Source organism: Syngnathoides biaculeatus, chromosome 10 (assembly GCF_019802595.1).
Source record: "Syngnathoides biaculeatus isolate LvHL_M chromosome 10, ASM1980259v1, whole genome shotgun sequence".
Classification (NCBI taxonomy): Eukaryota; Metazoa; Chordata; class Actinopteri; order Syngnathiformes; family Syngnathidae; genus Syngnathoides; species Syngnathoides biaculeatus.
Window position 1 is genome coordinate 31,046,304 of NC_084649.1, and position 27,514 is coordinate 31,073,817.

Below are 27,514 nucleotides of genomic sequence, written 5' to 3' on the forward strand. Positions count from 1 at the left end.
TCTATCAAGGCATTATTTTTCATCCTTACAATGACTTCCACATTTCCTGGGTCAACAGTCACCCCATCACCATCAATAATGTGACCGAAGAATTTCACAGATCACCGCAGCAGATGGCATTTTTTTGGACTCAGCCTCAGGTTGTGTTTTCTCAGTGTCTGGAAAACAGCTTCCAGTCTGTTGAGGGCCTCTTGCTCTGGTGGGGCGAAGACCAGGAGGTCATTGAGATAACACAGCAGGGTGCTGAAGTTGAGGTCGGCAAAAACGCTCATCATCATTCTCGTAAAGGATGCAGGGATGCTACACAGGGCTTGTGGCATTCTGTTATATTTATGCAAGCCCAGTGGTGTTGTGAAGACGGTATACTTTTTGTCTTCCTCATGGATGGGCAGGTTGTAAAACCTGATGTTAGATCCATGGTGCTGAAAACAGAGTTCCCACCAAGGGGAGCAAGACAGTCTTTAGCATCCTTTATGGTCCTCGCATTCAGCCACCTGAAGTCTGTGCATATCCTGAGGTCACCATTCTTTTTCCAAATCATCACCAGAGGGGATGCAAATTCTCTCACTGATTTCTGTATGATCCCCTCCACTTCCATCTCAGTGAGGACTTGGCGTAGTTTTTGGTAATGAGCTCTACGATATGGTAGGCAGAAGGGACGGTCATCTGTGAGGCGGATTCTGTGCACAAAACCCTTGGCTTCTCCACAATCTAGATGGTGCTTTGAGAACACGTCTTAATACTGTTCCAGCATTTGCACCAGCTGACTCTTGGTGGAGGGGCTCACCTGGCAACTGTCAATACCAACATCTCTTAGTCCAAGGTTCCTCAGTTTTTGTTTCAGGTCAGTATTGTCAGCAGTCCTCTTTCAGTCATCTGTATTCTTATCTGTGTCATATTCTCTCTGACAGGAGTTTTGAAGCACTGTGAAGTCGTCAGATGCCATGCAGGGAGAGAGAGATGTCTGCTAGTTTGCAGTTTCTTTTTAGGGCGAGGGGCTTCTCTGTGATATTTGTCACTCTCATAGGAGTCCAACCATCCCCCCACAAATTTGTGATCATTCTGCCTACCATAATGCCTCGGGGGCACTCTTTGATGAAGTGAGCTCCACCATCATTGTACTGCCAGGTGACGTAGGGACATTACTTGGTAACTTGCCCCACAACAGATACTCCTTTTGAGGTTGTAACGTGACTGCCTGAGTCAACTTGACTGTGCCCACTTTGTCTGGTACGTCCTCCCCTTTCCACCTTGTGAGGCCAGCCATCATCGCCAAGAACAGTTCACACTTGACAGACTCCTGTCCATTGCATGAGATAAATGTCCAGTAAGTATCATCATTTTTCATCTGACGGACCATATACTTCAACAGGTTGGTGCCTACGATTATTTCGTCTTTCTGACTAGCAACCACTCGGACGGCACCATACACTTGATCCCATACAAGCCGAACTCCATATCATACATGCATTTGAGGCTCACCTGCACTCCTCGAAAACCAACAAGGATAATGTGCTGTCACTTCTTGCTGCTGGGTCAGAATATTTTCAGATAAGAGTCTTTGTTCTGCCACCTCACATATTGTACACACCACTGATCCAGAGTCAAGTAGTCTTTGCAGCTGAACAGAAGCATTTATGGTCTTTAGTGGCCACACGTCCCCTCCCTAGGTGTGAGCCATTTAGTTTAAAGGTGCTGTATCTTGTTCTACTCTAGGTTGAGACTGGTTGGAATGGGGTGGGGCATTGCGACTTGACTTGTATAGAGCTCGTGCACGTGATGTCAGTTTGCACAGCGCCATATTGCCAGTCAAACCTAGCTGCTCCGGCAATGCTAGAGTTGTTCAACCAGAGCAGAATATTCACAATGCCCGAGACCTGTTGCGCTGTTGGTTGTCACAAAAGACGAGACAGATCTTCAAAGATATAATTCTATGGAATACCAGCTGAAAAGACCAGACAAGATCGATGGATTTCTGCAATTAAAGGGGATTGATGATGCCCAACGAAATACACACGCCTGTGTAGCGATCATTTCATTTTGGATAGGAATTATTCTTAATCTCAAATTACAAATTATTTATAATGCCAAATTGACTCATTTGGGAACAATGCGTATTAAAAAAAACAACATCTTTTGCAGAGAGAGGTTTACGGAGGTAAGAATGTGGCAGCCATACGCTTCCGTGTAGGGAAGCATTATTTTTAAGTCATTGTTAATGAATATGAGCTTGTGTAAAACCAGGTAAAACCAAAAATATTTAAGTATTGGTATTTGTATTGAATAATTGCTGAAAAGATTGATGGATTTTGGCCAAAGTTAACGTGTAGCCGATCACACTTCCGCGTTCACGAGCCGTCTCCCCGTTGATAACAGATCCAGTAACGAAGTATTTGTATGCGTCCAGACTTTTCTACGCTTTCAAACTCTTCTGTGTAAATCTCAACGACTTACTCACCAGATACATATGTATATCCAGTTGTCCAAGACAAGCAGAATCGGGTTAACAGTCCACTTTCTTATCATCGAAAACATCGACTTCGGTATTAAATATGGGTCCTCTATGCCAAGTGCCTCTCATTTGTCTACATACCTTCGTTTATTATCACCTTCTAAATGTTTAATGGTATCGGACAAAACTCTGACCGTCATGCTATAAGATGTATTCTCATTTCGTCTCAACAGAGGAACTTGCAAGAATGCTTTGTTTGACTGGCAATATGGCGACGTAAACACAAGTCACGTGATTTTATGGCGTAGCTGCACGAGCTCTATAGTTTGCATTCTCTCCTCCAGTGACCGGCTCTGAAACAGCTCATACATAATTTTTCCCGTCTTCAGTGCATTGTGGTAGAGTGAGCAACCACTTGACAGACTTTACACTTCCTCGGAAAGGATTTGATTCCTCTCTGCTTGGTCCTGTTTTTATTGCTGACAGAGTTTTCTGCTCCAATACATGATCTAAACAGACCAATGAATGACTGAATGCAAGAGCTCTCAACAGGAGAAGTGGATGACGGCTCCATTATGTTTTTTTTCAGTACTGTGTTCCCTCACATTATCAGTAGTTACATATTTCAGTGTTGAAACCCGAGCATGGACACCAACCTGCCTGTGATATGGTGGGCGGCATGTTTTACCTTGATTTTTTTTTTTTTTTTGTCTTGGCCTCTCTCTGGTGTTCAACGAGATGCTCCTGGAGTTCATGTGATGTCCACTTCTCTGCTGTTTTACATTTCAGGAGACTCGTGAGCGCAGGGTCAGGACAATGCTTTACAAACATCATAGTGACCTCATGAGCAGGATTCTCAATATTCTTCCCCTGTCTCCTCAGGCACTCATCAGCAACATCCACCACTTTGTTTAAGCGGATACAATAGTCCATTGGATTTTCTCCAGTCAGAGGTAAGGTGTTGTCAAGAAGTCAAGCTGGGGGCATGGATGCTACTTCACTGAAGTGCTGTTTGAGAATGTCAAAGACGAGCTTGGGGTCTTCAGCAGGTTTTAAAGAAGAGATGCTGCGGAGAGTCACCCTTACAACATCCTTAGCTTTTCCCCCTAGTTTTGACATTATCTCTTGGGAGTGTTCATGAGGAGTAATGCCCCTTTTCTTGTTCTAAACATCCATAGCTTCCTCCCATTCATGTACTGTGTATTTGTCCATCCTGTCACTCCTGAAGTGCGGTGGCTCTTTGACATCAGCCTGCATGACAAGCTTCATCCCTGTCAGATTCAACTCAGTATGACCCTCTCCTACATTCACACTAGGTGTAGGAGCACTTATGCCACGCTGATTACCTGCAGTCTTTTGTATCTGGTATGCAATGCTCTTGGCAATTTGATGCGCTAATTGAGATATGAGGTTTCCTATGTCTGGGGAGCTGAGGTCTTCACAAGACTTGTGTTGCATGGGAGAATGTGGGTCAGCGTGTATCTGAGTGGAAAATGAGGTACGGGGATGTACTGCACGCATACCTCTCCCCATGAAAGTGATGTTAGTGACTGAAACAAGTGCTTGTTGTTGTGGGCTAGTGATGTCACGGTGCATGCGAGTGGAAGATAAAACTGGATGACCCACTGTACTAACACCCTAACTGGAGTGAAATCACCCAAAAACGTGCCTCGCCCAAAAGTCTTTGCCACAGTACCTTCATTATAATTAGGTGGCCTCTTATCATTATTAGCCATTTTAACCAGGTAGGTTAGCATTTTTTTTTTAAACCTCTGGAAAGTACTTGTCACAACAACAACTGGAGATCACTCTGGTGATGATCTTTGGTGAAAAAGTCTGGGTCACAGCACCAATGTAGCCGGGGCAGTCCGCACACTCTGACTACACTGCGTTGTGTTCTGGTGCATAGAGGGAGACTGGACACAGAGGGACCCTGGACACAGAGGTTGCGTTCTGACTGGTGTTTTATTCCTGAATCATACAGTATGAAATGAAAGCAAGAGTATGAGCTTCATGCCATCTAAAAGGCCACCTCTCGCAGTCAGAGTAAAGGCAGACTGACGAGAGACGGGCCCGACGTTACATCACTTCCACCGGTTTTCAAAATTAAAGCGCTGACTTTGCAAATAAAGAAAATGGCCAGGGGAGCGTGGTAGGGGGCCTGGGGGAGGGCACAAACCCCCCAGCCCCAGTCTGTTTGGTGACTGTCCAGGCCACCAAAAGCGAGGCATCCGGCCAGGGTCCCTACAGGGAGATTTGGGTGGACGTCCTCGAGGAAGAACCCAAAGGCGAAGAAGGAACCAGACGGGAGCAGACGACGTCTCCGGAAGAAGATCTCCCATGACATGGTCCTGAGGCGGCCGTGGATCGGTCACCGCCGAGGCTTGGTCGTGAGGCGGCCATGGATTTGTTGCCGCCGAGGCTTGGTCGTGAGGCGGCCCGGGATCGGTTGCCGCCGAGGCTTGGTCAGGAGGCGGCCGGGGATCGGTTGCCCTTGAAGCGTAGTCATCAGGCGGCCGCGGACCGGTCGCCATCAAAGCAGGAACACCTAAAGGAGGTGTTCTCTGAAGTCAAGGCCAAATCTCTTCTGCCTCACTGGCCATATGACTGCGCCATTGATTTGCTGCCCAGCACCTCACCCCCGTGGGGGAGATTCTTCTCTCTTTCAGGCCCAGAACACCAAGCCATGAGGGACTATGTGGAAGAGTCACTGGCGACGGGGCTCATCCGACCCTCGTCATCACCCGGTGGAGACAGCTTCTTCTTCGTGAAAAAAAACAACAAATCCCTGTGCCCCTACATTGACAACCAAGGTGTGAATGACATCCCCGAAAAAAACAGGTACCATCTTCCCCTAATCACCACCACCTTCGAGCTGCTGAAAGGAGCCAGGATTTTTACCAAGCTGGATTGAGGAACGCATAACACCTGGTGCGCATTAGGGAGGGAGACAAGCGGAAGACTGCTTTTAACACGCCCACGGGACACTATGAGCACTTGAGAATGCCTTTTGGACTCACGAATGCACCAGCTGTGTTTCAGAACTCTGTCAATGACGTTCTTCGTGAAATGCTTAATAGACATGTTTTTGCATACCTTGATGACATCCTGATTTTTTATTCCCCCAGCTGAAAAATCCCATTTTGGGCATGTTCGTGCCGTGTTGCAACAGCTGTTGCGCCACAACCTATATGTTAAAGCAGAAAAATGTGAATTCCACTGGCCCTCCGTCTTATTCCTGGGCTTTGTCTTAACGGAGGGGGAGATTCGCATGGATCCCGGTGAGGTCGAGGCGGTCCTTCAGTGGCCTACTCCTACAAATCGCAAAGCGATACAGAGGTTTATCGGGTTTGCTAACTTCTACTGCAAATTTATCTAAGATTTTAGCACCATAGCTGCCCCATTGCATGCGCTCACCTCACCCCTCGTGCTTTCGACTGGAATCCGACCTTTGAAGCAGTGACCTTTAGTAGGCTCAAGGCCTCATCCTCATCAAGTCCTCATCTTGTCTGATTCCGAAAGGCAGTTTGTTGTCGAGGTCGACGCGTTGGATTCAGGGACAGGGGCAGTTCTCTCCCAGAGAAGTCCCAAGGATGGAAGACTTCACCCCTGCGCATTCCTCCCCAAAAAATTAACTTCGGCGGAAGGAAATTACAACATTGGTGACCGCGAATTGCTGGCCGTCAAGAGAGCCTTGTCAGAATGGAGACATTGGTTGGAGGGGACACAGCAGGTGGGCACTCATTTTTACACGGTTCCGCTTCGTTATGACCTATCGGCCGGGGACTAAGAACGGGAAGCCCGATGCGTTATCGAGTATACATGAGTGCGAGAGAACAGAGTCCAATCACGGCCCTATTCTTTCGGACTCCTGTTTCATCTTGATCTTCACCTGGTAGATCGAACCCAAGTGAAAGAGGCACTTAAGGACTCCCCCAGCCCGGCAGGCTGACCTGATTACCAGCTATATGTTGTATCCCCACTTAGGGAGAAGGTAATTGACTGGGCCCACACAAATCGCACTGTGTGTCACCCATCCATGGCCAAGATGCGGGCGGTTGTGGAGCAACGTTTTTGGTGGCCAAACATCAAGAAGGATGTCAGGGAGTACATGAATGCATGCCCGCTCTGCTCTGCTAACAAACCCTCCCGGAAACACCCCGCCCTCGAGGGTGAATCTGGTCACACCACATCTTTCAAAATCAACAAACTTTTTTCTGGAGGTGAGGTTCATCATCTAAGAGCTGCGTTTCAAATTTAAACGAAATCGAATCGTGTTTAGGGGTTCCTCATGGAGATCGAATTTTTCGAAATTAGTCGGATTTTGGTAAAGAATAGTCGATCAGCAATGCGGCCATTTTCCGGAAAAAAAATTCAAAGCTATCATCGAGCGGCGTCAAGAACGTCAGGACATTCCCCGGAACGTTTCAGAAGCACTCATGAAATCCTTGAGCAGGTTAACCTCTCAGCCCTAGTTGGTGTTTACCTCTCAGTTAACCTGAAGTCATTGAACTGTCAACATGGCTGCTGCGAAACATAAAGACCCGCAGTGTTTTTTGCTTGGGACCATCCCAACTGCGGATGATAAAGCCATCAAAGGAGCCAAACTTCCTTCCAGAAAACAGATTCTTCTGTCATTCATTGCTGCAAAAGAGGAATTCCAAAGACAAGACGTCCCAAGACTATCAGGGAAGCTGCAAAATCTGTCGTTCAGGAAGTCTTGATTTTTTTTACCAGAAAGCGAGGGAACCAACAGTTGCGGAAAACAAGATGTCGGAGAAGGTTGAATCGTTATTCGCTGATATGCAAGAGCTGATGAAAATTCCGAAAGATCGCATCGAAGATTTCAAATCAGGGTTGGAGGAGACGTTTCCATTCTGGCTACATGATGTCTTCGATCGTATTTCGAATGAAAAAGACCACCTGTTCCTGAAAAACATGATGGAGACCAGGACGAACGTGATGGGAGGCATTGATTCAAACTTGGCCACAACCGAGAAGAAAGTCACGGAGCGTATCAAACAAAACACCATGCGCATTGAGAGAGAACGGCAATGACAGCTTGAGACAGAAGTGAATAAGGAACTGGTCGAAGACCCGGACGAGTCATCCGAAACAGATGATTTAGACGAATTCGCTCCATCAACATCGACCAGACTTCCCCATAGAAGACTGAAGAAGACTGGCTCAGATATACACGTCCCATTTGATGTACTGAAATCCCCGAAATTAGTTTCAACGGCAATGAGGAACAATATTTCTCCTACTGCTCTAGCGGGAACCGTAGAATCTCTCATCAGCTCATGTGATGGCACTACATCTGCAGTAAACTTGAACCCGGTGCAGTCCTACCGGTACCGGAAGGACGCAGCCACCAACATTGCTGAGAGAATCCAGACGGACTGGGTTCCTCCCCGACCAGCAGCAATTCACTGGGATGGCAAACTAATGGAGACGTTACCTGATAAATAGGCAAAGGATGATCGTCTTCCCTTTGATTTCGGGCGTGGGTTGGATCAAATTGCTTGGTGTTCCTGCCCTTCCTGTAAAGTCTTTGGAAAGAGCTGGAGATCTTCTTTCTAAAGGTACGGTCGATCTAGCGGAGACATGGAACTGTAGTGGCAATATTTCAGCTATGGTATTTGATACCACCAGTGCTAATACGGGACATCTCACAGCTGGCTGCATTTGCATCCAGGAAAACCTCGGGAAAGCTCTGTTGTGGTGCGCCTGTCGAAGACATGTGGGTGAAATCTTACTCACAAAGGCTTGGGATGCTCTGGGTGTGGAAGTATCGAAAAGCAAAGACGTGTCAGTGTTTACGAAATTCAGGGACAGGTACTCCGAACTGGATTTGACTGCTGATCCTTTTATCCCGTAATGCTGGAGCAGCGACATCCTGTAATTGAACTTCTGACAACCATCAAGACAGGCACCGGTGACCCCAACTCGGCTGGTGTGAACTTGTTACCGCGAAACGACTACCGAGAACTGCTAGACTTGGTTTTAGTTTACCTAGGAGAGGACAATACATCCAACTTTCAGAAACCCGGTGCAACACACAAAGCTCGCTGGATGGCGAACCTTTTGTATGTGATCGAAATGATTCTTTTAAGAAATTGTGTCGCCGATATGAAGGATAGACTCTTATCAAAGTCTGTCATGGATAAAGTAGCAAGATTTGTGACTTTTGTGACGCACATTTATGTGCCGTGGTGGTTCATGTGTCCAATTAGCTCGGAAGCGCAGATCAATGATTTACAATTGGCTAAAAATTTGACAAAATTTGTGAATATTGATCCAGTGATAGCTAAAGCCATTTTGAAGGGGGTTCATGAATCACTACTGGTACTTGGTGCCACAAATGATTCCGCTCAGTCTCTTCAGTGACAGTCTCGACAAGACAGAGAAACGGGAAATAGCGGAAACAATTATCTCATTACCAAAGAAACCACATAACGAGAGTCTGCACGGGACTGGTTACGGGAAACTAATTTTCCCCCGCTTTGACCCTGAACATACAAAGTTGAAAGATTTGTGTTCATGCGATTCGTGGAAATTCTTTGAATTACTTGATATAGAAACTGATTTTCTTCATGAAGATCCTGAACAATGGCAGTCAATGGAAAACTATCGAAAACATCAATCTGTCGTCTGAAACCTGAGGGTGACTAATGACAGCGTCGAGAGTGGTGTAAAACGAATTTCTAAAATCCGCTAAAATAGAAAAAAACTACCAAAATATTTTGCAAGTTGTGGAAAATGACAGGAAAGCCTGTACCAAACCAACGGAAGAAAATGAAAACCGAAATTGAAAATTTGTATTTGCAATTGTAGACTGTAGACAAACATTTTACTATTGCAGCGTTCTGCAGGTACATTTCAGGATGTATGTTTTGAATGACGGATGTTCATTTGAATGAATATTTTATGAATACATTTTAATCTTTCCTTTTCACTGTTTTTTTATGAAATCACTGATATTTTATTGCTTGCAGTCCACTGATGCGAGTAGAAATGTAGGCTTTAATGTGTCAACTTGACTGATGCAATGTTGAGATTTCCATCGCGATGAGGAACCCCTAAACATTGAAATATTTCATCCGAATTTCACCATTTCACTTTTAATATCAAGCCTCACGCTAGAAAAAAAGTTCAGTTCAAAAGACTCAAGTTTTCAAAATCAAGGGGGACCAGATTCACCCTAACGCCCTCTGCCCGTTCCTCAACGCCCATGGTCCCACATTGCCTTGGATTCCGTGATTGGTCTCCCGGCTTCACAAGGTCACACCGCCGTTCTTTTAGTGGTGGACCGGTTTTCTAAGATGGTTCAATTCATCCTGCTGATGAAAATCCCCTCCGCCAAGCAGTCAGCCGAGCTCCTGATGGACGTGGTGTTCCGGTATCATGGCTTACCCACCGACATGGTGTCTGACAGGGGCCCCCAATTCATCTCCTGCTTTCAGAAGGCGTTTTGGTCACTCATCGGGGCCACTGCAAGTCTGTCCTCGGGTCATCACCCAGAGTGCAACGGCCAGACCGAATGACCTGGAAACTGGTCTCCGATGCCTGGCCACTTGCGACCCTAGCTCATGGATCCGGCAGCTAAACTGGGTGGAGTATGCGCACAACTCCCTCTCCTCGAAATCCACAAGTATGTCACCTTTCCATGTGGTGCATGGTTACCCCCACCCCTTCCCATCTGTAGACGCCGACTTACTGGTGCCGTCAATGTTGGCCATGGTAAGACGCTGTAAGCGGACCTGGGAGCGGCCCAGAGGATGCTTCTACGCATGGGGCGTACCTATAAGGCTGTGGCAGACCACAAGAGGGTGAGGGCGCCAAATTACAAGGTGGGACAGCGCACCTGGCTGTTGGGGAAAGACCTCCTGCTCCGAATGGAATCTCTCAAGCTTGCTCCCAGGTTCGTTGGTCCCTTTCCAATCACTAAGGCGATCAGCCTGGTCACGGTAAAATTGAAGCTCCCGAGATTGATGCGAGTCCATCCAGCCTTCCACGTTAGTCTACTCAAGCCGGCTTGGTTGTCTTCGTTGGTGCGGCCTGCCTCCTCCCTGCACGGTCGACGGGGGCTCGGTCTATGCTCCGCGCCGGCTCCTGTCAGCTCGCCGTCGGAGAAGGGGGATCCAATACCTGGTGGACTGGGATGGCTGTGGTCCCAAAGAATGGTCATGGATCGACCCCTCTCTCATTAGTGACTTCCATGCCTCCCATCCTGGACTATGGGTACGGTCTGGCCTTTCCTGGGCTATGGGTACGGTCTGGCCTTTGCCAGATCGTTGTCTCATGTCACATTCTCGCAACTCCCTGTTCATGTTCTTGCTGCCTTGTGTACCAACTCCCACCGTTCTCCTGACCTGCCTCTTATGCCTGCCGATTCTATTACTGCTGCTCCCATGGCAAGATAACAGATATTAAACTGTATCATCACAGGGGTACGGTGCTCTCTGAAGGCATTCCCCTCTGCAGACCTCTATCTTTTCTTAAAATACCTCTTTCAAGTACTCTGGCTCCAAAAGTTAAGGTAGAGTGTACATCCTCACTGGGCACCCACCTGGATATGCAGCACTTCTACATGTGCCAATTCTGTGAATGTTCCAGAGGTGAACAACTTCCTGCAGTTCTCAATAGTGATCACATTTGATAAGATGTTCTTCTATTTCATTCTATTTTATACATGTTAGAACATTGTGGAGAAGCGCTCATTATTTCATTGTATGAACTCATATAATGACATTACCGGTATTGATTGATTGATTGATTGATTGATTGATTGATTGATGCAATATTTAACCAGCCAATATGTGGTACAAATGAGTGCCAGTTTAAACATCTGCATGATACGAGGCTTAACTGTTTTAAATAAAACGACAAATATTGGATTTCATTCATTTCAGATACAATTTACGTTTAAGTAATTACAGCAGGTGTGGGTATACTTATTACAGGATTACTGGAGAACGCTCCCTCTTGGGACTCCATTGTTCTGCTGGGGGACTTCAGTGCTCATGTGGGCAATGAGAGTGAAACCTGGAAGGGTATATCTGGGTAGAATGCCCTCCCATCCAACCCCCACCTGATCATAACCCGAGTGGTGTCATGTTTCTAGACTTCAGTCCTCATCACGGATTCGCCATAACAAACACCATGTTCAGGCATAAGGGTGTTCACATGTGCACTTGCCACCAGGATACTAGGTCACAGTTTGATGATCGACTTTGTGGTTTTAGTCAACGGACTTGCGGCTGCATGCCTTGGACACTCAGGTGAAGAGACGGGCGGGGCGGTCAACTGATCACCAGCTGGTGGTGAGTTAGCTGCGGTGGTGGGAGAAGATGCCGGTCTGACATGGCAGGCCCAAACATATTGTGAGGGTCTGCTGAAAACGTCTGTCAGATTCCCCTTTCAGCAGGTGTTTCAACTTCCACTTCCGAAAGAATTTTACTCATCAAAACCGCTAAACTTTATAATGAAAGCTGTAAACCGGTATCTTGTGGTTTTGTTTGGTCACTCGATGCTTAAATAGAAATGTAAATGAGGTCGAGGGTTCTGTGTACTGGCCCGATATGGGTCTCTGAGCTGTAGAAGTTTGTGAATGTGAACAGACTTTTTTTTTATATCCACAGGTTTGCATTTAAATGCTCCATACCCATGGACACAACAGAAGAAAGTTGTTGTTGCCATGAGAGTCAACATATTCACCAGAAAATGGCAGATTATCTAGACTTTCCACTGCCGTGCACCCAGGATTTATTGCCAGCTATCTGAACTCATGAGTTCATGATGTTGCCGATCTCCAATTCAGGCAACAGTATCGGCAGTGACTGGATTTTCTACAACACGAATAAGCGCTATTTGAAAAATTATTAATATTAATATTTCTCCAAATCAGCCCAGCTTTTTGCCATTTACATTCCGATTTTTTTAAATACAGAATTGTTTACATTATTATTCATCCTGCTAAAAGCAGCATTTGTTCAATCAATGCTTGTTCAAACAAACTCCCATTCTGGAAAATTGTCATATGAGTACATTTTCTCATTTTCAGGTGTATACTGCTTAAAGACAGCTTGTGAGATGGTGTTGGGGAATTATAGGTAGAAAAAAACATGTGCCACTTCCATCTTGCTGTGTGTGTCAGATTTGTGGCAGATGGCCAAGAGGACACGTGATTTAGATGGTCTACATTCAGAATTTTGTTGTTTTGTCTTTATGTAAATGTTGATGTATATGTTTATGAAGTAAACATACACCACAGAACTAAAATCATCACATTTATATTGAACTGTATGCTTACATTGTGTACAAATACGTTTCTCTCATAACATTTTCATTATTATTATTGTTATTTGGTCTGTCAATATGAGCATCTTGAGGCCACCTGAAGTTGAATTACATGTTGCAGTATTCTCTCTGCTGTCGGAAAGATATGTGTTCCTTGTTTCTCATCGACAGGCACTTCATCAGTCTGGCAACTTTTGGAATGTACCAAAGATGGAGATTCAGGATCTTCTGGATCGATGTCAACCTCTTGTGCAGAAGATTGTTCCAGCAACATCTGTAAGTAACATAAACAAATAAGGTTCAAAGTTTATAGAATGAGAAAAAAATTATAAAGCACAGGTTTATTTCATTCTATTTCATGGTGCACAAATTATTTATAAGTTGAAAACAGGTTTCCTATTCTGTGAGTAATTAGTATGTAATTCTGCTTGTTTTAATGTTATGTAGTATTTTATTTAAATGAAAAACATTGCATGAATAAAGAAATGAAAGGTTTGTATTCATCTATCCATTTTCGTAGCCACTTATCCTAACAAGGGTCGCGGGAGTGGTGGAGGAGCAGGGTACACCCTGAACTGGTTGCCAGCCAATCGCAGGGCACATACAGACAAACAGACGCACTCACAATCACACCTAGGGGCAATTTAGAGTATCCAATTAATGTTGCATGTTATTGGATGTGGGAGAAAACCGAAGTGCCCGGAGAAAACCTAAGCAAGCATGGGGAGAACATGCAAACTCCACACTGGGAGGGCTGGGATTGAACACGGGTTCTCAACACTGTGAGGCCAACGCTTTGCAGCTGATCCACCGTATTGCCATTTGTACACAATGTTATCTTGTTTTTCGAGTTGAGAATGGTCAAACGATTTGCAGTAATTCAATATTTTTCGCTAAGAATCACATATGCAGCTTTCATTCAACCATGTCAACAGTGTTCAAAGTTTTCAGGACATAAAAGATGATCAACATACCTCTGTAACTTGTCTTTTAACAAAAGCTATTCGCAGTTTTGGTACTTTTTGTGGGGGGCTGAGCTTGTCGGACCATGTCCAGGCTCAGCATCTAATCCAAGTTTGCGTTCGGTCCATTTAGCAACACCGATCTGTTCAGATTTTGGAACTGGCCATATGGTAGGAACTGATCCAGGTTTTAACAGTTTTTTTTTTACATTTAAAATCTCAGAGATGAGTCCGTCAGTAACAGAGTCTGGGGTGAAATGTTCACTTCATATGACAGACTGCTGACCGGGTTTGGAAAAATGAGCTCTCTTCGTTTGCACAAACCATACCCACTGTTTTCTGAGGCTTGGGTCTTTGGGAAAATAATGTAAACTGTGACAACAATAATTTGAATTGCTACAAAACTGAACCACACACGTCTTCACCTTTTTTACCGATTGGTTTTTAGCTAACAATCACTGAGGAAATCTTGAAACAAATCGGTTTTCCTTCGGCGTCAACAGGCACTGCTCCGACTATAGGCTAGTCCCACAACACCAGGTCTCCTAGCTGCGACGTCAGATGTAAGCCATAGGAAAGGAGACGTTTTTCAGGTACAGGAAACCAGGTCAAAGATTGTGGACTTGAATTAATAAATACTTATATTTTTCGGTAAAAACATCAAACAAGATATCCATTTTATGGTGCAGTAGAACATATATTTTTGTGTAGATCAGATAATTTTTCTTAAAAAATTGACATTCCATACACTTTTAGGTTTTGAATATTGCCTAGAGTGAGCTCTTGACACTCATGTCTAATTATTATTAACACACCAAAAACTAACCCACAGTGTGGTATTCTACTTCTTTTTGTGAAGTGCAGCGTGGAAGTAGGTAGACAATTTGGACGAGGGGGGTTGTGGTTCTTACCTCCATTATTTCCAGACGTGAAGTGAATGATACTTTTGTTCAGGATGTCACCACAAAACAAGTCTGAGTCTTTTAGAGTTTGGGACAGGTTCATACTATCATTAGCGTGTCTTTCCTCGACCTGGTGCGCACCTGCTCCGATGAGCAGATGCGGCCACCTGCTTGTTTCGCAAATTACGGTTCTGATATTTTGCCACGCGTGCGATCTGGTTCTTACCAGATTGTTGTACTCTCATGTCATGATCCCGCAATTCTATGCTCTTGTCTTTGATCCTCCATGTACCAGACCTTGCCTCGTTGATGACCCTGCCTTTTTGCCTAATGATTCCGACTCTGTTGCACTTTTGGATTGGCTGCCTGTGTACAGACCTTGAACTGAATCAATACATTCCCCAAACTGTAGCTTGTCTTGTGAGTTGTGAATATTGGGTTCAGCCTTGTTTTCTGGTCATGACAGAACGATCTGGCCACGACATGGACCCAGCCAACTCCGATCCACTGTGCGAAGTTCTCCAGGCTCAAGGGCTTCGCCTCGCCCAACATGAAGAACATTTGAAGAGTTTGTTTTCAAAACGAGACATAGCCATTTTTTTCAGATTTACGAAACTCGCGCCAAAATTATCCATTCGGAGCTGGATAATTTTGGCGCGAGTTTCGTAAATCTGAAAAAAATGCCTATGTCTCGTTTTGAAAACAAACTCTTCATTTCCTGACGTTTGGTCGCCAGCTGGAGCTGCAGGGCAACATTTTGCGGCAGGTAATGGCCCGGCTTAATTCCCTGCTCAAATCCTCCCCAAGCGGGCCGGAAGAAGCCGCAGAATCCTCGCATCTCCATGAGTCAGCCCCTTTGCCGGTCCCCACCGCACATACAAGCGGCTGCTCACTGGTCTCCCATCCGGAGTATTTCTCAGGGGACTCCGGTAATATCAAGCCTTTCATCACACAGTGCGAGCTCCACTTCGAGCTACAGGCATCCGCCTTTCCCTCTGACAAAGCCAATGTCGCTTTCGTCATTTCCCACCTGATGGGACACGCGGAAGCGTGGATGACCGCAGAGTGGAGCTGCAATGCGAACACGTGCTGGACAAGGGCATCCTTCATGAAGTCCATGGCACAAGTGTTCCAATATGCGACCTCGAATGCGAGGCAGCAAACTCTTTGATCACACTGCCGCAAGGCAAGCGCAAGGTCTCTGACTACACCATTGAGTTCCACATTCGAGCAGCCGAAAGCCAGCGGAACGACAGGGCGCTCTTCGATGCCTTCTTTCAAAGGCTGTTCCCCACAATAAAAGATCAGTTGATCCTAATGGACTTGCCAACAGACCTAGACTACCTCATTGCTCTCATATTGAAAATTGACAAGAAGCTCATGGGTCGGGAGCAGGACATGCCCAGCGGAGGAATCTGCTCTCACGCTTCAGGGACACCGACGTTCCTGAAAGTGCATCTGCCAATGCAGAGGAGCCCATGCAGCTAGGCCGCCTCTGCCTGTCATCCGAGGAATGTCTATGCCGGCAAATGGAGGAAGTATGCTTCACACTGTGACCTGCTGCACGGTCAAAGCAGTGGGAACCTCATACCAAACCCCGACTACGGTGAGTCTCAACCGCATTCAAGACAGCCCTATCCAAGCACTTCCTCTGGTAACCCTATGTTCAGGAGGACAGCCATTCGTGGCGACGGTATTTATTGACACAGGTTCGGATGCCAATCTTCTAAATTAAGATCTTGTCCTAAGCATGGGTCTGAGGACATTTGAGGTACAGCACCCCATTAACGCATATGCAGCTGATGTCAGTTTCCTCGGCAAAATAACCTACCGCACTCAGACTCTCATGTTGACATTGCTGGATTCACATTCTGAATGCATTCGTTTTCATGTCTTCGACACGAAGAAGCATGATATTATCTGGGGGGGGGGGGACTGCATAACCCCCATATCGACTGGTCAACCAGTCAAATCAGGTCTTGAGGAGCGAAGTGCGCACTTACGTGCTGTTCATCCCAGAGGACGGGGGTGGGAAGATCATGTTCTGGGGAACTCTCGGACCTTGTTGGCTGAACTGGACTTGTCCTTAGTGCCATCCTGTTACTATGACCATAAGCAGGTGTTTTCCAAATGCAAGGCCAAGTCACTTCCTCCTCACAGACCATATGACTGCGCAATTGACTTGCCCCTCTGCTCACCCTCTCGTAGGAGACTATATTGTCTTTCAGGTCCGGAACATCAAGCCATGAGGCAATATGTGGAGGAGTCGCTGGCTGCAGGACTTATCCAGCCCTTGTCGTTACCAGCCGAGGCAGGCTTCTTCATCATGGAAAAGAATGATAAAACCCTACGGCCCTGCATCCACTATCAAGCACTAAACAACAATCTGATAAAGAACAGGTACCCTCTCCCCCTCATTGCAACAGCCTTTGAACCCTGGAAAAATGTGAGTTCCATCAACCATGCATATCATTCTTGGGCTTATTCTTGGTGGAGGGTGAAATGCGCATGGATCAGCGCAAGGTCGAGGCCCTTCTTCATTGGCAAACACATACTACTCATGCCCGATGATAGCTGGGATAGGCTCAGGCACTCCTGTGACCCTCGTGGGGATTAGCTACTCAGAAAATGGATGGATGGATAAATAAATAGGCGGCATGGTGAATGGTGAGAGCAATGGACTTACATTTCTGAGGACCGTTAGCCGCTTATCCTCACAAGGGTCGCGGGGAGTATAATGGAGACGAACGACATGGACCCATACATAGAAAAACCTTGTGTTACCGGGCTGCTTTTGTCTTCTTTTTTGGGTATCCTGCCAGAAGACACACATCTCATGTGCGGCAGATATCTAGATAAGACCCGGACGTTTGTATTGCAATTCCTTTGTAATAAATCCATTTGCTGTTAACTTTTTCTAATCATTGATCATATCTTCCTCGACTCGTGAACACACGTAGGGTCCAAACTCACAAATCCCTACAATTCGGTGACCCCGACCGTAAGTCGAGGGAGGTAGATGAGCATTGGCCATCCACAGATGAGATAAAGAGAGACATATGAGAAACACAGGAGTGTTACACGGACAAGTCGAGGGTGGTCGTTTGTACTTCTGACTTCTCCAGGTCGCAACCAAAACCAAAGGTAAGCAGAAGCCTGTTTCCTGTCAAATTCTGCATATTGAACCTAACATGTTGCCTAAATTTGAGAAGTCATTGGTATTAGATTGTTCATGCCTCATATGAGTTATTGAGAATAAGAGATAAAGAGAAGTTGTATTTCCCGTCGTAGCTGACGTATATTGTAGACGTACAATTGCACTGTGAGGTTTACCTGTTTCACCTAAGGGGGATGGGATCCCTTAAAAACAGAGGGTTTGTCGTTGGTTTGAGCCTGGGACGTCACAAGGTGGGGTACGAAAAAACGAATAGAATAGGCTAATTTGTTGTGCGATAGGAATTCGGTTGGGTTTAGTCGAAGACCACTAAATTAAAGAACTAATCATGGATGGTGAATTTGATCATGAATGTGCTGAATATAATCCAACTAATGATGAAATGTACATTGCAATTGAGCAGCAAATGATGGCTAATGTTGACAAAAAGAAACAAGATAAAGAAAGGAAGCGTGGATTAAAATAATGGCAAAAGCACAACTTGGGGAAAATTCGCGATTGGGACAAACTGACGATGAAGTTATAGGAAATTGACAGAGACTATGTAAATATAATATAAATATAAATGTAAAAGACTATGAAAGATGTAAGAGAGATTAAATAAGGCCTCATGGAATTTAAAGAGGTGAAAAGAGAAAGGCGCACTGCGCATTTAATGAAGAATGAAACGAAGGCAAAGTAAGCAAAGAAGACGGTACAGTTACTCCCAGACCGGCGCCGAGCGCGCCCCTGTATCCAACACTCTCTTCGCCCAATGCGGGGGAGACGGACGTTGGAACGGGACCAGGAAACTACCCGAGATGGCCGGTAAGGTGGCATGTGATGTTGAGGGCATCAAGGAGCCCATGAGGAAAAGAAGATGGAGCTGAGAAAAGTTGGATTTGAGATGTGGACGCGAGTGAAGGACTGCAAAAATGAGAAAGTAGGCACGGCGAACACGCACACACGCACGTGCCCTGAATCACACGTAAGTACATCACACACACACACAGACACAGAGGAAGCGAGAGGCGCTAAAGGGGGGGTTAGTGAAAACTGTCTTGTTGATTTGATGTGAAGAGTCCTCTCGCATTGGAAATAACACGATGACTATTATATTATTATTATTATTATTATTATTATTATTATGGCAGCACGGTGGCGCAGCTGGTAAATCTCACAGTTCCCGGGTTCAATCACGGACCTGCCTGTGTGGAGTTTGCATGTTCTCCCCGTGCCTGCGTGGGTTTCATCCCAGATCCCAAAAACGCACATTAGTTGGACACTCAAGGTTTCCCCTATGTGTGATTGTGAGTGCGACTGTTGTCTGTCTCTCTGTGCCCTGCGATTGGCTGGCAACCATTTCGTGGTGTGCCCGCCTCCTGCCCGTTGACAGCTGAGATTGGCTCCAGCACTCCCCGCAACCCTTGTGAGGATAAGCGGTAAAGAAAATGGATGGATATTATTATATTATTAATATTATTATATTACATAACAAGCAAACAAAATGCTACAAGGTTGAAAACTCTTTTTTTCTCAGGCTTTATAGAATATATCCACTTTTTGATTGCTTGCACTGTTTGCGGTTTTGATTGCTTTTTTAAAATATTGTGTTTGTCATTTTTATTGTTTTCATCCCATTTTAAATGTTTTATCTCTTTCTTTTCAAATGCCTTTAATCATGTAAAGCACATTGAGTTACCTCATCTATGAAATGCGCTATACAATTAAATTTTCTTTGCTTTGCTTTACAATGATGCCTATGATAGAGGCTCCGGCAGGTCCAATATACAAGCCGTTTGATCTTAAAGATGTTGATTGTCTTACTGCTAACTTGTCACGTCTCTCTTCTGGTGGTAATACATGGCTGTCTAGTTTTGTGGAAACTTTACAGGGGCACACACTCTGCATGGGAGACTGGAGACAAGCAGCATCTAGATCATGCACTAGTATTGAACAACAAGAAATCTTGACAACTGCAGGTATGCTTAACGTACCTAATGGAACCTTATTGAGCGCACACTTCGAGCGTCTGGCCCCAGCTATCAGAGAGAGGTTCCCCACTCCTGTTACAGCCGCACCCATTTATTTCCCCTATGTTAAACAACCCACTTGAGCACTTGACTAAGTTTAATAAACTTTGGACTGAATCGACTGGAGGTCACCCTGGACAGTCTGGTTAGGAAGAGCCTATGTTCAGGACTGTGCCCTGGCAGGTCTCCCTGAACCAGTAGACACCACTCTTAAAGCTGACCCTGACCTCCTCTCCGGAGATGAGCCTAGATTTAGGCGACACTTAGTGCATCACCTCAAAATTTATTTAAGCCAACAACAGGGTATAATAAAATTACTAAACTCCAAAAACAACTTCTTAAATTACAAGTAGCACAGGCAAGACGTAGTGGTCCAAAACCACACCAGACGTAATTTTTTGGCAGACAGAATCACCTAGACAGGCAGGAAGGTTCTAGGGTAATAGCCGGAGTGGATACGCAGGAAGGTGTGGAGGGGCCGGGGGAGAGTGCAACATCAACGTGATCAAGGGTGTTTTGGTTGTGGTTCTCTCGATCATTGGATGAAAGACTGTCTTACAGCTCCTCCACCTCAAGCTCCAATGCAAGGGGGCCAAGGCAGAGGCAGAAATGACAGCTTTGGCGGCCCACCTTGGCAGCAGGATGGACAGCAGCAGGTTGGACAGTACCGCTAGGGGTTGCCCAGGAAGCCTGGGGTCCGGCGATGCAGGTGCCATGATCCCCATCTCTGTTGCGGGGCGAATGTTAACACTCTCGTTGGCACAGGGGCAACACACTCCTCACTCAACGTCTCGCTCCCAAACACTTTGTCACAACACACTGTGCAATTGATGGGCTTCTCAGGGACTCAACTGGGCCTGCAATGGACTCAACCCCTACCAACAATCTTGGCTGGACAGAGCTTCCACCATTCGTTTGTACCTTCACCACAAATACCAGTGGCATCTGACACCGTCTGCCACTCTGGACAATGGCTTATGACACCTGAGAGTGAACCAACTCCAACTGTGGACATTGATTGGGCCCGACTTGAACCAGAAACACAACTCAAACCTGGTCTCACACATCAATTTCTGTTGTGGAAGCCCTGGTTAAACACTCTTAGGGCTTACCTGCCTCCACTAGATCTACACCATTGCACACTATATTACGACCGCAACCATGATCTAGTATACATGGAAAACTTTGCATGCATACAAGGTGATGCTTGGAACATTACATCCACACATATATACGCTGCAAGAGAGGGTGTAGCGGCATCCTGCTCTCTTTCACCAGATCAAATAAAATGGTTCAAAATGCAGGAAGAGTCAGTAAACCCACCTTTCACTCGCTCTGTCTCCAGGACACGAGGCCCGGCAGCTGGGAACTATGGTGAGACGACAGACTCAAATGACTGACTGGGAGGACACACCATTCCCTAACGTACATATCTCCAAATCTACAGATGCATACTGCATCATTGTTCCTGACGCACCTCTGACAACTAATATCACCATATTTGAACACGAGACCCTAACTAGAGAACACGGACGTGAGTACTCTGACTATGACGACACCAAGTCAATGTTAAACGAACTGCCTAAATTAATTTGGTCCTCTGGACCCTTTGATGTTGGACATTGTACTAAGACACCAGACATTAAAATCACTGTTTTTCCAGATCTCTTTTTTACAGACCTCAATATCCTTGACCCGCAGCTGCTAACCAGGGGATGGAGGACACTCTCACTGGCCTGTGGAATTCTGGAGTCTTGAAAACATCCACCTCCTCGTGGTGTACACCACTCTGGCCAGTTTTAAAAGCAGATGGTAACACTTATCATATGGCGCATGATTTGAGAGCTGTTAACGATGTAAAGACCACACCATTGTTACCTCTACCAGACCCTCACACAATGTTGTCTACCATCACACCTGAAATACTTCATAGCGATTGATTTGGCAAATGCATTCTTCTGTGTCCCACTCGCACCCAAGTGTAGACACTTGTTTGCATTCAAATATCAGGGACACAATTTGCAATACACCAGGTTGCCACAAGGCTTCAAAAATTCGCCTGGAATTTTAATCAATGTTTGAAATCATTGCTGCAGGATCTAGAACTCCCAGACGGATGTAAACTCCTGATGTATGTTGATGACCTCCTGTTGGCAGCCCCAACAGCAGAGTCGTGTTTGTCGCGAACTAAACTGCTGAACTCTGTCCAACCTTTGACTAACGGCAGGGTCCTTTTCATTGATTGTTGCTGTTACCGTAAGCGGAATGGCTCTTTGGCTGCGGCGGCGGCCGTAGTGGAGCAGCAGCACTCAGATTAATTTTTAACTGTTTCCCCTTCCGTACTAACATCTGTCCCCTCAGCCCAGGCAGCGGAAGTGCTCGTACTCTGTCTTGCACTGGAAGTGGCGGTCGGACAATCTGTCACTGTCTATTGTGACTCATCTTATGCTGTCCCGGCTGCTGTGTTGGACCTGTCTGCCTGTAAACGGAATGATTTTAAAACAGCTAAAGGTACCCCTATTGCACATTTGACACTGATCCAATGAGTAGACAAAGCCTTGGCCAAACCTTCGGCAGTGGCTATCGTCAACGTCCCTGGCCACTCCAAATCCACTTCTACCACAGCCCTTGGCAACAATGCTGCCGACTTGGCTGCCAAGCAGGCTGCGGGCTATGTCCCACAGATGCTTCTCCAATTATGTGACAAATCCTCTCCTGACCTGCCTGAACGTCTGTCTCACAATGAATTGGTTAAAATACAGCACAACGCCTCTCCTGAACAAAACATATTTTGACCAAAACTCACTCTATGGCTCGTAATTGGCCCCAGAGCCATGCTAACCAAACTTTGCATGTGGTGGCATCCTAAAATGTCTGACATGTGTCACGTCCACTGTCCTGACTGTAATATTTGCCAGCTACACAATGTTCGTCGAACACTTAGACCGTTGTCAGGTTCATTCGACCTACCCTCCTGGCCCGTTGCGGAACTGGTCATAGATTTCACAGGCGTGATCACTCCTCTTCAAGGTAAGCGCTACCTTCTTGTTTTTGTTGACACCTTTTCCGGATGGCCTGAACCGTACCCCTGCGCTCGCGAAGATGCCATGTCGGTAATGAAAGCTTTGGTGAACCACTGTATTCCAATGTACGGTTTCCCCGGTCTCATCCACTCGGACAACGGTACACATTTCACATCCACACATCTAGCTACTGTCGAGAAGTGGTTAGTGTTAACTCACAAGTTTGGTTGTGTTCATCACCCCGCCAGTCAAGGCTCAGTTGAACATATGAATTGCACGTTGAAGGAAAAACTGGCTAAAATGTGTACTTCTTCTGGCATGAATTGGGTTCAGGCGCTTCCCCTTGCTCTAATGTCTGTGAGACAAATTGTCTCGTTCTATTGGTTTCTCTCCTTATGAACTTCTTCCAGGTCATCTGATGCCTGGCCCTTCCTCCTCATTCCAGCCGCTGGAGGATGGCGTTGTGTCTCCCAAGTTTTCTCATAAACTGTTTTGGACACAACTGCATTATTTTGCTTCTAATTTCTCCTTAGAGATCCAGGACTCTCTTCCATCACCACCTCCTGCACTTGATCTTCCTGAGTGGTCATCTGTCTACCTTAAACGACTCTCTCGTAAGTTTTCAGAACCCGTTTGTCTGGCCCCCACAAGGTGACTGCTCGTACCTCCAAGGCTGTCGCTTGGAGGAAAGAGGAACTAAGTGGTTTCATTATTCTATGCTTTGCCCTGCTACAGACTCTTAATTGCACTTTTATTTTATTGTTTGTTCTTGTTTTATTAACCATGAGTCCTACAGATTGTCCGATTGCTTTTCGGACCAAGAGAGGGAGAGCAGGAATCTATGGCATTATTATTGGTTTTATTGTTGTTCTTGGTATTTTGAGCTGGGAAATCGTTCATAAATACCCCATACCTACACCCACATCAGTGCCAGCTGTTAGCACAACCCACCCCGGAAAATATTTATCACAGAGAAGAGTTGTATTATAAACAAAGCCTTATCTGTGCATGAGTGGTTTAGGGTTTTGACAGGCGTGAGCGCAGTAAACAATAATTGGTTACTAATGGCAGAACAAGTGGCTAATAAAATCCCAAGTGTCTGTGTTGTATGCATGGGACCTAGACCTTTGTTACGTGTTGTTTCCTCTTCTGTCAACTCCACCTGTGTTCTAGATCTTATGAAAAATGATGTGCCGACTAAAAATGAATGCAAAATTTGGGATACTGCCCACCCGGTAACACTAGCCCAAAAGAACAAACTTGTGTTTAATCGTGCTGTGGTGCGCCAAACCTTCACCTGTATTTTCCATTAACTGATGATCAGTGTGCTGAGACCCAGGAAATACCTTTCTTCCAACCTCTCAACCGTATTGATGTGTGGTGGTGGTGCAGAGGGGACCGTATCTTCGACCGCCTCCCGCGCAACAGTACGGGCAGATGTGCATGAGTAAATTTACTTTTGCCTAGTTCCGTTGTTCCTGTCACCCTAGATGATCTGGCGGTTGGTCCTGAACACTTCAAGGAAGCTCTTGGCCTATTACTCTGTTCACCTAGGTCCATGCCTATCTGGCTTGGTGCTGAAGACCCCACCTACATTGACGCTATCAGCGTCCCCCGTGGTGCTCCAGACGAGTATAAACTGGCTGATCAGGTGCTTACTGGTTTTTAAAATATACCTATAATTTCCGCTCTTTTCCACGTTGCTCCTAACGAAAATGTTGACCGTACCAATTACATACATTATACTGTGCAACGTTTGGGCAATTTCACCCTTGAAGGACTTGAAGCTGTACATGAGCAACTTAAGGCTACATCTGTTATGACTTTCCAAAATAGGATCACATTAGATGCACTATTGGCCAAGAAAGGAGGGGTTTGCCGCATAAACCCAACCAGTGGATGCCTCACTAAGGCCATCGATGGAATTTGAACCCTTACGAAGAAAATGAAGGAACACTCTGGTGTTGACACGTCGATGTGGGATAACTGTGGAATGTGTTTGGTAAATGGAAGGGTGTCATTTCATCAATCTTCATCTCTCTGGCTGTCTTCACCTCTATTCTCACCCTTTGTGGATGCTGTTGCATTATTCGTATTCGTTCTCTTTTAACCCGTCTGATTGAGAAGACGACTGGTGCCCCAGCTGATGGCCGCGGTAATTATGTCATCATTAGACCCCCGCCCCGACACACTCCTCAAGATGATTTTATTGTTGCTATTGCTCCCACTGAAAATGATACTAGACTTCCATCACTTCCTGATTGTCATGATGTTGACATGCCCCGTGATTGCATTGCCCTTCTGTTCTACTGATACTTTTTGAGTGATATTATGTTTTTAGAAATGTTTTGCTGTTTTTGAGTTGTCTAGTACTGTCTTGCAGGTTTAAAGGTTACGGGTGTTCTGAATCATGAGGCTATGCACTTGTTAAAAGGTATCCTTGGACGATTAGAGAGGGTTTTATGCTTTCCATATTTCTTGAAGGGTTACTTTTGTGATTTTCATGATTGTTTTTGTGATCTATTTCATAGATCAAGAGAGGGAATGAAGACTATATTACTTTTATTGCACTTTCATTATTTGCTTAAATATGACCTTATACATTTAAAGTGTTGTCCAATTGCTAATCAGACAAGGATGTGTTGTGGAGCTGGTGGTTGTCCTTGATCTTTGTACGCAGAAAAGCGGCTGGCGCCATCCTCCTCTCCCAGTTGTTGCCGTGGAGACGAAAGACATGGACCCATACATATAAAAACCTTGTGTTACCGGGCAGATTTTGTCTTTTTCTTTGGCTATCCTGCCAGAAGACACACGATCTTGTGTGCGGCAGATACCTGGATAAGACCCGGACGTCTGTATTGCACATTCCTTTGTAATAAATCCATTTGCTGTTAACTTTTTCTAATCATTGGTCATATCTTCCTCGACTCGTGAACAAACATAGGGTCCAATTTTGCAAATCCCTACAGTGTCTTTGATGTGTGCCAATAACTCAGAAAAAATAGGCCCAAAAATGTGTGCGTGTGTGGGGGGTGGGAGTCCGAAAAACATAAAAATATATTTTTTTCAAAAACCAAAGACCTCAAAAAATACTCAGAAAAACTGTTTTGTTTTTCTTTTTTTTAAATCAAGTGACTGCAATAGGTTTCCGTACAATACAGAGGATATTGGAAAAAACCCTCAATAATATTATTTGATACAGAAATGTTATTCCCAGTTCCATTATCGTAAAATTACGATTGCATACAGCGCAATGTACAAGTATTGTACGTCTACTGCCTTACTTGGTCTTTTGATTGTTTTACCGTCCACACACAAAGATTGTGTTTACGATTCTGATCCGCCTATCGTAGTGTCGCCGAAAGCTGGCAGCCCAAAAGGGGCGTGTCGAATATACCTATTAATATCTATGCAACCTGTCAGACAGTCAGGAACTCGAGTTTCTTTTTTCAGCATGCACTATCCAGCAAGTTCGTTTCCCATACTGCAGTACCAGTGTTGTCTCTGTTGAATGCGATTTAGTTTTATTCAGACGACGTAACTTTATTTGATCGGTTCTGTAAATTGACAAGTAGAGCACAGTCTTAAAAACTTTTTATCTGCTGCACGTCTCAATGGACTCTATTCAGGTAGGTGAGTTTGCTGTTTTACTGCAGTTTGTCAACTGTCATTAGGTAGCAAGCATGTTGTTACTAAAAGGGTTTGGCTAACAAGCGCTAGGTCTTGTTAGATTAAAAAGAAGTCGGAGGTAAATATTTCAATGCTGTGATGAGAGCTGTTTGCTATTTGATGAGAGCCTGATCACTCACTCAATTCTGCGTATTCGTTTTACTAATTTGTCAAATCTCCGCAGACCACGGTGTCCGGATTCTCTCTTGACCTGGGACCACTGAAAGAACCACTTGGATTTATCCGTGTACTCGAATGGGTTCGTAAACATAACTTCTTATGGTTTTGTTTGTACAAGTGTTGGAACAAAAAAAGGAGGGCATGTAAACAACCTAACTTCTTAAGGTTTATGCAAGTGCATAAAAGCATTTACTGTGATCTCTCTCTCTCTCTCTCTCTCTCTCTCTTCTCTCTCTCTCTCTCTCTCTCTCTCTCTCTCTCTCTCTCTCTCTCTCTCTCTCTCTCTCTCTCTCTCTCTCTCTCTCTCTCTCTCTCTCTCTCTCTCTCTCTCTATATATATATATATATATATAGTAGGGATTTGCGAGTTTGGACCCTACGCGTGTTTGTTGATCAAGGAAGAGATGACCAATGATTAGAAAAAGTTAACAACAAATGGATTTATTACTAAGGAATGTGCAATACAGACGTCCGGGTCTTATCTAGGCATCTGCTGCACACGAGACGTGTGTCTTCTGAAGAAGACAAGGGCTGCCCGGTAACACAGGGTTTTTATCTGTACGGGTCCTTGGTGGAAGTGGCTGCCCCCCTCGCAGTCAGGTCCTGGGCCGGGATGGTAACTTTCCGCTCCTTAATCTGGTGTCGTTCGTCTCCAAGGTAATGCCTGGGAGAGGAGGATGGCGCCAGCCGCTTTTCTACGTACAAAGATCACCGGCTCCACAACACATCCTTGTCTGATTAGCAAATGGACAACAGTATCTGTTAAATGTATAAGGTCATATTTAATCGAATAATGAAAGTACAATGAAAGTAAAATAGTCTCTTATATATATATAC

General features: G+C 45.3%; 1 protein-coding gene across 5 annotated transcripts in view; it reads left to right on the plus strand.

Annotated features, from left to right (window-relative positions):
- sypl2a (synaptophysin-like 2a) overlaps positions 1-27,514 on the plus strand; it is an 81,094-nt gene that overhangs the window by 4,711 nt on the left and 48,869 nt on the right. Inside the window, exons 2-7 of one of the 5 annotated variants that reach the window (XM_061832644.1) lie at positions 12,926-13,030; positions 21,151-21,179; positions 21,253-21,339; positions 21,469-22,316; positions 23,362-23,442; positions 26,682-26,756. In XM_061832644.1, coding sequence (XP_061688628.1) covers positions 22,251-22,316; positions 23,362-23,442; positions 26,682-26,756 — 222 coding nt within the window. In that variant the 5' untranslated portion in view covers positions 12,926-13,030; positions 21,151-21,179; positions 21,253-21,339; positions 21,469-22,250. Of the gene's footprint in view, positions 1-3,334; positions 3,406-12,925; positions 13,031-21,150; positions 21,180-21,252; positions 21,340-21,468; positions 23,443-24,318; positions 24,480-25,715; positions 26,458-26,681; positions 26,757-27,514 lie in introns of those variants that run through there. The other 4 variants (XM_061832643.1, XM_061832642.1, XM_061832645.1 and 1 more) reach the window with 4 other exon arrangements.